Source organism: Oncorhynchus kisutch, linkage group LG14 (assembly GCF_002021735.2).
Source record: "Oncorhynchus kisutch isolate 150728-3 linkage group LG14, Okis_V2, whole genome shotgun sequence".
NCBI classification, from domain to species: domain Eukaryota; kingdom Metazoa; phylum Chordata; class Actinopteri; order Salmoniformes; family Salmonidae; genus Oncorhynchus; species Oncorhynchus kisutch.
This window is the reverse complement of record NC_034187.2, coordinates 66,651,170-66,661,622: the sequence shown is the minus strand read 5'-3', so window position 1 is coordinate 66,661,622 and position 10,453 is coordinate 66,651,170. Positions and strand designations below refer to the sequence as shown.

The 10,453-nt window shown below is 42.9% G+C and overlaps 2 protein-coding genes across 2 annotated transcripts; one reads left to right on the top strand and one right to left on the bottom strand.

The window, feature by feature from the left end:
• Positions 1-4,100: 4,100 nt before the first annotated feature.
• On the bottom strand, positions 4,101-5,802 carry LOC109904681 (NADH dehydrogenase [ubiquinone] iron-sulfur protein 6, mitochondrial-like). The gene is made up of 4 exons (XM_020501865.2): positions 5,607-5,802; positions 5,109-5,162; positions 4,445-4,567; positions 4,101-4,276 (listed from the first exon to the last, which is right to left on the bottom strand). The coding sequence occupies exons 1-4, from the start codon at positions 5,748-5,750 to the stop codon at positions 4,208-4,210; spliced, it is 390 nt and encodes a 129-aa protein (XP_020357454.1). The 5' UTR covers positions 5,751-5,802; the 3' UTR covers positions 4,101-4,207.
• A 535-nt stretch (positions 5,803-6,337) lies between these two features.
• On the top strand, positions 6,338-7,407 carry mrpl36 (mitochondrial ribosomal protein L36). Its single transcript, XM_020501866.2, has 2 exons — positions 6,338-6,497; positions 6,907-7,407. The coding sequence occupies exon 2, from the start codon at positions 6,925-6,927 to the stop codon at positions 7,300-7,302; it is 378 nt and encodes a 125-aa protein (XP_020357455.1). The 5' UTR covers positions 6,338-6,497; positions 6,907-6,924; the 3' UTR covers positions 7,303-7,407.
• Positions 7,408-10,453: the final 3,046 nt, after the last annotated feature.

Below are 10,453 nucleotides of genomic sequence, written 5' to 3'. Positions count from 1 at the left end.
TACTGAAGCACAGCTCAAAGTAAATATTTATTGCATTTTCCTTTTCCAAATGGCTGGTAATTTAGAATGCATAAGATACTGTATTTACGATAGCACAGCTTCGCCCTTTGTTCCTCAGTCTTCCCACTCTTTCACTCAAACCCAGCCCCTTTTCTTTTGTGTAACCAGCTGTCATATCTGTTCCGCCCGCTAGGGACATTTTCCTTTATGACGTAATTTGTAATCAAGTTATGATTTAATTATGTGTATGTGTAATTCTGTGTGATTAGTTAGGTATTTAGTAAATAAATAATTAAACCCAATTTTGTATTGCTGGTTCAACTTGTTAGCCAGGGTTCGTGCAGATAACCAAGAATTTACAACTTTCAGATGAGACTGAATTAAGATGACGATTAATATTGACTGCTATTGATGTAAAATATTACTAGGTCTTTAAGAGTTTATTCGGAAGATAACAGCTCTATAAATATTATTTTGTGGTGCCCGACTCTCTAGTTAATTACATTTACGTGATTAGCTCAATCAGGTAATATTAATTACAGAGAAATTATTTTATGGAATAGCATGTCATATCACTAATCCGGCATAGCCAAAGACACGACATCTCCTTGTGATGATCGTCCTATGATCTCCTTGTGACGATCATCCTATGATCTCTTTGTGATGATCGTCCTATGATCTCCTTGTGATGATCGTCCTATGATCTCCTTGTGATGATCGTCCTATGATCTCATTGTGATGATCGTCCTATGATCTCCTTGTGATGATCGTCCTATGATCTCCTTGTGATGATCGCCCTATGATCCCCGTCACATTATCTAAAGACATGCCTTATATTAATAATCAGACATGGCAAAGGATTAATGGTTTAGCGATGTCCTTTTGGTAAATTATTACCAGGCATTTCCTCATTGATTGTAGAGGGTTATCTGTTAATTATCTGGTCAGAGCATTGACAGGCAATGGGATGCATTCAAGAGCGCATGGTTTAATTAGTGTACAGTATTTTGGAAGTTTCTTATCCCCGGATGGACGTACATGTTCATATCCCAGATTGTATTTATGCTAAAAGCATGGTTGCACCGTTATTGACATATGCGCTTAAGGTTATTTATGTGTGAAGCATCTGAAAAAGTTTAGATGTTAATTCATGCAGCTTAATGTTAATTGAACAGGCTTTGAAAGGGCTTCTTCCCATTTGTCAAATGCATGATGGGTATTGGTATTTCTGTTTGAGAGACAGACAGGGTAAGGATGGCATGCTGCTAGGTTAACAGACAATTATTGAGCTTGAGTTTTCTTTTGAGTTTATTAGGCCTCTTTGTTCATCGTCCTGTTTGTTTTTGTAAATACTTGTACAGTCGCCAGCTATATTAATTCTTTATCTGCTAATAAAAAGCCTCACTTTTGGAAGAAACAACACATCATCCTCGTATGCCTCCACACTGTTCCAATCCGACTGCATGGTCAACCTCACAGTCATGAATACAAAGTGTTATGTTTGGGGCAAATCCAATACATTACGGAGTATTTCCATATGTTTAAGCATAGTGGTGGCTGCATCATGTTATTGGTATGCTTGTAATTGTTAAGGACATTAGTTTTTCAGGATAAAATCCTAGAGGAAAACCTGTCCCAGTCTGCTTTCCACAAGACGCTGGGAGATTAATTCACCTTCTCTCAGGACAATAACCTAAAACACAAGGCCAAATCTACACTGGAGTTGCTTACCAAGAAGACGGGGAAAGTTCCTGAGTGGCTGAGTTAGAGTTTAGACGTACAGTACCAGTCAAAAGTTTGGACACACCTACTTATTCAAGGGTTTTCTTTATTTTTACTATTCTAATAATAGTGAAGACATCAAAACTATGAAATAACACATATGGAAATATGTAGTAAGCAAAAAAGTGTTAAACAAATCAAAATCTATTTTGGATTTTTGATTCTTCAAAGTAGCCACCTTTTGCCTTGATGACAGCTTTGCACACTCTTGGCATTCTCTCAACCAGCTTCACCTGGAATACTTTTCCAACAGCCTTGAAGGTGTTCCCACATATTCTGAGCACTTGTTGGCTGCTTTACCTTCCTTCTGAGGTCCAACTCATCCCAAACCATCTCAATTTGGTTGAGGTTGGGTGATTGTGGAGGCAAGGTGATCTGATGCAGCACTCCATCACTCTCCTTCTTGGTCAAATAGCCCTTACACCGCCTGGAGGTGTGTTTGGGGTCATTGTCCTGCTGAAAAATAAATGATAGTCAAACTAAGCGCAAACCAGATGGGATGGCGTATTGCTGCAGAGTGCTGTGGTAGCCATGCTGGTTAAGTGTGCATTAAAATCACCAGCAAAACACCCCCACACCATCACTCCTCCATGCTTCACGGTGGGAATCACACATGCAGAGATGATCCGTTCACCTACTCTGCGTCTCACAAAGACACGGCAGTTGGAATCAAAAATCTCAAATTTGGACTCATCAGACCAAAGGACAGATATCCACCGGTCTAATGTCCATTGCTTGTGTTTCTTGGACCAAGCCATTCTCTTGTTCTTATTCCAGTCATTTAGTAGTGGTTTCTTTACAGTAATTCGACCATGAGGGCCTGATTCATGCAGTCTCCTCTGATAAAGAGATGTGTCTAACTTGAACTCTGTGAAGCATTTATTTGGGCTGCAATCGGAGGCTGGTAACTCGAAATAACTTATCCTCTGCGGCAGAGGTAACCCTGGGTCTTCCTTTCCTGTGGCGGTCCTCATGAGGGACAGTTTCATCATAGAGCTTGATGTTTTTTTGCAACTGCACTTGAAGAAACTTTCAAAGTTCTTGAAATGTTCTGTATTGACTGACCTTGTCTTAAAAGTAATGATGGACTGTCATTTCTCTTTGCTTATTTTAGTTGCTCTAGCCATACCATGGACGTATTTTACTAAATAGGGCTAACTTGTTACAACTCAACTGATTGGCTCAAACGTATTAAGGAAAGAAATTCCACAAATTAACTTTATGCATTACAAGTGATTACCTCATGAAGCTGGTTGAGAGAATGTCAAGTGTGCAAAGCTGTCAAGGCAAAGGGTGGCTACTTTGAAGAATATCAAATATATTTGGATTTGTTTAACACTTTTTTGGTTACATGATTCCATGTGTGTTATTTCATAGTTTTAATATCTTCACGATTATTCTACAATGAAGAACATTGTTAAAATAAAAACCCTGGAATGAGTAGGTGTGTCCTAACTTTTGACTGGTACTGTAAATCTGCAGCAATACCTGACAGAGCTTGAAGAATTGTGAAAAGAATAATGGGTAAATTTTGCCCAATCCAGGTGTGGAAAGCTCTTAGACTCACAGCTGTAATCACTGTCAAAGGTGCTTCTAACATGTATTGACTCAGGGGGTTAAATATTTACCTAATCATGTTTAAAAAAATATATATTACTAATGTTAGAATTATTCTTCCACTTTGACAGTGTATATTGTGTAGATCATTGACAAAAAATAAAGAACATTTTATATCAGTTGTCATCCCACTTTATAACACAACAAAATGTGTAAAAAGTCAAAGGGTGAGAGTGAATACTTTCTGATGGCACCGCACGTCTTAAGAAAAATGATTAAGATATCAGCACTGGAAGTGCCACTTGCACAGCATAACTATTTAATAAGCCATTGGGTTATAGTCACGTACACAATAAGTCTTTAATACCTTGTCAAAACTAACCCCATCACAGCTTCTACAGTAACCACAACACCCTGTCTGTCCTCTGTCCTGTACCTTGTTGTTTCACTGAATCATTTACTATTGCATGAACACTTTTGACAAGACAGCCAATGCTGCCCTCTGGCAGTGAGACAGGGAACTGTAAGATCAAAAAGTTACCCGATTATTCTTTTCTGCAGGGTCCAGAAACACAACTCATTGCAATCACTTGAGGAATAGATGCAACACATTTTGAACCAAGCCATCTAGAAATAATATTGTGGCCTTTACTAGTCTCTCATGGGAGCCTTGATTTGGGTCTGGGTGCCAAGACTAGGCATTTACCAACTGATGAAGCTTCCATATGCATAGAGCCCACATCATAGGAACTGATACAGACTGAGGAGAAAGGTAGATATAATTTATTAACCAGAATGACAGACTACAGAGAGAGAGAGAGAGAGAGAGAGAGAGAGAGAGAGAGAGAGAGAGGACTGAGAAAGCATCTCAATGATGATGGGTCTGCTTGAACTGCAGTCCACAGTAGCCACATGTGCCCACTTTAGTTTCTTTATCCTGGAGAAACAGACAGAAAACAGACATTAGCACAATGGAACACCACACAAAATAGACCAAATCACCAAGTAGCGTGAAGCGCTTGTTATGTAGTCACAGCTTATGAGTTCTGACTTCGACACCAACTAGTGTACATTATAGGGACATGTGCACTACAGACGTCATTACCAGGTTGATGTAGACTTTTGGGTGGCCCAGTGCTCCTCCACCACCGTCACATGACACCAATCTCGCCTCTATGCAACTGACTGGCTCTTCAGCGACCAGCTTGATGGCAAAGTTCTTGTTCACCTTGAAACACACAGCACAAACAGTACCGTCAGTAGCTTACACTGTTTTGTAGTCCAAATTCCCTCTGAGTGGAATACTAAATATGCATTGTAAATCTATCAATGGCCACTTTCCCGAGCAATGTAAAGAGGCTCTAGGCCTTACTTGAACAGGTAGTGGTATGAATCATAGGACTCAACTTCTACATTTTCCCCCCACCTTTATGTAACCAGGTAGGCCAGTTGAGAACAAGTTCTCATTTACAACTGCGACCTGGCCAAGATAAAGCAAAGCAGTGCAACAAAAAAACAACAGAGTTACACATAACAAAAGTACAGTCAATAACACAATAGAAAAATCTATATACAGTGTGTGCAAATGGGAGTATGGAGGTAAGGCAATAAATAGGCCATTGTAGCAAAGTAATTACAATTTAGCAAATTAACACTGGAGTGATAGATGTGCAGATGATGATGCAAGTAGAAATACTGGTGTGCAAAAAAGTAAATAATATATTGAAGTCACATGGCAACTATGGCCTTTTCAGACAATGTCGTTTTACCTCTTTCTGTCGGCCCACGAACCTGGCCCGCCTGGGATCATTTTCATCATACACCTGAAACATGCAGACACTGTAATAGATATGTTCCAGAACAATCAGATATTGCTGATCAAATTCTACACATACAATACATGATCACAGTAAGGTTATCATCTCACAACCATCAATAAAATAGTTATGTAAACTCTGACACTCCACCTAGTTAACTAAAGTGTCATCTGCCTTTGCCCTTACTAGCTTTTATCGTGATAGAAGTGCCAATACTTACTGACCGTGAATAAACGCCTAACTACCCCACTAGTGGGTGAGCAGCTATCTAGCTGGTGACCACAATTCAAAGCTGGACCAACTGTCAAATCTTAATTGACAACCCCAACATCTGACACGTTTGCCAAACGTTAGCTAGTGGTGCTAGTATGTTTCGTTAGCTTGGTAGCTAGCGAGTAACTACATATTTTCGGGGTAACCAACACACACAACCTAACGTTTGAGCCTTACTTGTCCGGTGTGGGTAATTTGCTCTCCAGTGGTCGACGCTTGTAAACTGTAGCGCTGTAGAAAAACCGCCGAGGTCTTCAAAGGCGATACAAGCGCCTTAGCATTTCTACTGAAGGACAGAATCCGATGCACAGCGGCAGCCATGTTTACAATGGACTCTATACGCAAGATGAGGGAGCTTCTCCGACCTCCAAAGACGAACGCCTGGTCCTAGTGCTGTGAATTTCATTAAATATTCACGAATCGTTTGCAACCAACAGTAACATAATTGTTGTATTAAGGAATGGATTATTGTAAATACTTTGTAGTTAATCAATTCTGCAACGCTTTACAGTTTAAATGAAAGCGAGAAAGTGTATTTAGTGGGCACAGATTCTCCCCATTGGTGTTTTTTTTAAATATATATTTTTTATTTTTATTAACAACAAATCAATACATAAAGCACATGAGGGAACACAAGCATACATAGATTACAAATAATAGACAATCGAGCTAGGGGGTACAATATCACATTACAATTACACAAGGACCTTAAGGGACATGCATATACTTACAATTCTAACAGCTTTTTTGTTAGTAGAGCATTTAACCGTCTTAAAATACAGTTCAATTTCTTTTTGTAGGGTACGAAAATGTGGTTTTCTGTTTGTAAATTTACATTTGTGTATATGAAATTTGGCCAAAAGAATAATGAAATTAATTACATAAAACCCATTGGTGTTCTACGACCCAGCGCAGGCGCTGTGACTTTTCTCAAAGTCATTTACGTCACAGTCAGGAAGCAGCGATATCTCCGTGCGAGAGTAATCCTTCTTCGGCAGTGTTGCTTTGATTGAACGGTGCATTTTCTGGAGTTTATTCCCAGCTCTAATCCGTTCTTATAACTGAAAGGTTGGTGCATATTATGTTACATTCATAAATGTATTTTGATCAAGTACTGGTACAGCCTAAATGAGCAGTAGAAAGATGATCTCGTCTGGCCTTCAGAATCCACCATGCTGCATGAATCATGCACTGTATAGCCTGATAGAATCTGCAAAAAAATGATATATAACATATCCAGGATAAGCAAAGCATAATAGACACTGCATATTGTATTTCTATTTGCATTGTTTTGATTGCCTCTACTCCTTCAATACCACTAGTAGCTGAAAGGACTGGATGGATTTCCACCATATTGCTTGTTCTGTCAGATCAGTTGCTTTGTTCTTTCCATTCCTTCATTATCACTGAACTATTGAGATCTGTCCTAAAAAAATATCTGTGTGTGTGTGTGTGTGTTTATGTTCTCTCTCTCCAGGCAGGTGTTGGTGACAGCATGGCTCCACTCCTGTTGAACCACCTCGTCAGCTCCCTAACCCGCCATCTGACCCGGATCACCCTCAGCCAATCCTACCCTATCACCACCACCATCATCTCCCGATGCCTTTCCTCCCTTACCTCCTACCCAGTCAGAGTGCTCCTGACGCCAAGTAGACCCATCCAGCCCTTGGCCTTCTCCCCTGGATCTTCTTCCCAGGGCCGGGTCGCCCTCCAGGGCCAGTGTCAGCACCTGGCCTGCCTCCAGCCCGCTGTAGGGATGAAAACCAAGAGTGCTCTGAAACGCCGCTGTAAAGACTGCTTCTTTGTGGTGCGGCGGGGATGTCTGTTTGTGTTCTGTAAGGCTCATCCCAGACACAAGCAAAGGCAGGGATGAGGTGGTGAAGAGGAGCAGGGGTTATGATAATGATTTGTGTATGGCCCTGTGAATTGTTTGTTACTTGTATTGTATTGCCACATTAAAGTGTTTGACTGATTGACAGATGCACCTTTTCCTATCTCTCTCTCACCACCACCTCCCTGTCTTCTCTCTCTCACCACCACCTCCCTGTCTTCTCTCTCTCACCACCACCTCCCTGTCTTCTCTCTCTCACCACCGCCTCCCTGTCTTCTCTCTCTCACCACCGCCTCCCTGTCTTCTCTCTCTCACCACCGCCTCCCTGTCTTCTCTCTCTCACCACCGCCTCCCTGTCTTCTCTCTCTCACCATCGCCTCCCTGTCTTCTCTCTCTCACCACCGCCTCCCTGTCTTCTCTCTCTCACCACCGCCTCCCTGTCTTCTCTCTCTCACCACCGCCTCCCTGTCTTCTCTCTCTCACCACCGCCTCCCTGTCTTCTCTCTCTCTCTCACCACCGCCTCCCTGTCTTCTCTCTCTCTCTCACCACCGCCTCCCCGTCTTCTCTCTCTCTCTCACCACCGCCTCCCCGTCTTCTCTCTCTCTCTCACCACCGCCTCCCCCGTCTTCTCTCTCTCTCACCACCGCCTCCCCGTCTTCTCTCTCTCTCACCACCGCCTCCCCGTCTTCTCTCTCTCACCACCGCCTCCCCGTCTTCTCTCTCTCTCACCACCGCCTCCCCGTCTTCTCTCTCTCTCACCACCGCCTCCCCGTCTTCTCTCTCTCTCACCACCGCCTCCCCGTCTTCTCTCTCTCTCACCACCGCCTCCCCGTCTTCTCTCTCTCTCACCACCGCCTCCCCGTCTTCTCTCTCTCTCACCACCGCCTCCCCGTCTTCTCTCTCTCTCACCACCGCCTCCCCGTCTTCTCTCTCTCTCTCACCACCGCCTCCCCGTCTACTCTCTCTCTCTCACCACCGCCTCCCCGTCTACTCTCTCTCTCTCACCACCGCCTCCCCGTCTTCTCTCTCTCACCACCGCCTCCCCGTCTTCTCTCTCTCTCACCACCGCCTCCCCGTCTTCTCTCTCTCTCTCACCACCGCCTCCCCGTCTACTCTCTCTCTCTCACCACCGCCTCCCCGTCTACTCTCTCTCTCTCACCACCGCCTCCCCGTCTTCTCTCTCTCTCTCACCACCGCCTCCCCGTCTTCTCTCTCTCTCTCACCACCGCCTCCCCGTCTTCTCTCTCTCTCTCACCACCGCCTCCCCGTCTTCTCTCTCTCTCTCACCACCGCCTCCCCGTCTTCTCTCTCTCTCTCACCACCGCCTCCCCGTCTTCTCTCTCTCTCTCACCACCGCCTCCCCGTCTTCTCTCTCTCTCTCACCACCGCCTCCCCGTCTTCTCTCTCTCTCTCACCACCGCCTCCCCGTCTTCTCTCTCTCTCTCACCACCGCCTCCCCGTCTTCTCTCTCTCTCTCACCACCGCCTCCCCGTCTTCTCTCTCTCTCTCACCACCGCCTCCCCGTCTTCTCTCTCTCTCTCACCACCGCCTCCCCGTCTTCTCTCTCTCTCTCACCACCGCCTCCCCGTCTTCTCTCTCTCTCTCACCACCGCCTCCCCGTCTTCTCTCTCTTTCTCAACAAGTCCTCTTCTGCCCTTCTGTTATACATTTGAAAACTACACAGTAGAGAAGAAACTATTCTGATACATGTACACCTGGCAGCTTAAATGCACTATTACCTCAATGGGGAACATTTTGCTACTATGAGAGCTAGCTACTCTGCTAATAGTCGCTAAGAGCTAATGCACCCATTCATTATTTAGAGACTAAATGATGCTAATCTAATAGAGAGCCATTTGGTCTCCTGAACCTCATTTATGTGATATGAGGAATCAGGAGTAGTTCTCTATTTGCCTTGTTCCAATCCTCATCCATAGCTAGGAGACAATGTGAGGGTAGCAATAGGCTAGTAGTGTATTCATTACACCGTTTCTGTTACAAAACATTTCTTAATTGGAACGAAATGGGAATGGAACTACCAGAATTTGTCCAATAGAAACTTGTTTAACTCTGTTTGCTTCCTTTTGGTTCTTAAACGGCTTCCATAATTAATAAAACCCAGTAAATGCATTTTTTATGTCCACTGTTCCAAGTGCTGTCCATCACCACACTATGGCGCCAAAACGTCAGCTCACAGAACCCTAGAAAATCATTCCATAAATATCTTCAAACAATATGCATCAAGGACACACACTTTCCTCTGCCTTATTCTCCAAGATTATGCCCTTTCAATGAGGATCAAAAGGTTCTATAGAGCTTAATAATTAGGAGAACAATTAACGCTACCAAGTTTTTGGTTGCCATGGAGGTCATTAGGAAGATCAAATATCCAAGGTCTAATTTGCCTATTGCTTTCCTCTGTACCAATCATTTATATTCCTGGACTCAATGTAATTATTTAACTACTCACTGCTTTTTGTGAGCTGTGTAAAAACCATGTGTATCCATGCTGACATGTAATTTAGATTCAAGCAATTATCCAACATATAGGCTACATTTGAAAGTGGAATAAAGCTTCTCATTTTGACTGATTGCAGCAGTGAGACATTTAGCCACATCCTGTATTATGTATGCTAGGGATGGGCAACTGGTGGCCCCCATTTTGTAGGCCCGCACACCAATGAAATAAATACATATATATTTATATATATATACAGTATTTTTTTTTTGGGGGGGGGGTCTCAGTCGGTGTCTCAACTTACTGTTGAGAGTTAGAATAGTAGAATACACAAGGTGCAATTTTGAAATTTGGTTGTGCGTCAGCAGTACCTTGAATTGCAGTGGGCTAAATCGGGGTCACACAGAGTGATTCTTGGTAGTCTTAAACAAATCCACTTAGAAACAAAGTGTACACCTCACACACATGGTTATGAGCTTAGAAAAAGAAGACACCTGTACCATGTCAGATATTGAAATGAATGTCAGATATAGAGTTGAAATGTATTCAATTGTGAGTTTGGATCACAATATTACACTTTATGTACTTCACAGAAGACTGAAATATAACAAAACTATTTGACATAGAAACACTGAATTGGTCAGGTTTTTAAAAAGGGAAAATATATGAATAACATTCCACCCATGAGGCCAAAGAGGCTTTTGGTCAGTGACTGCAGGAAAGGCCTAATTAAC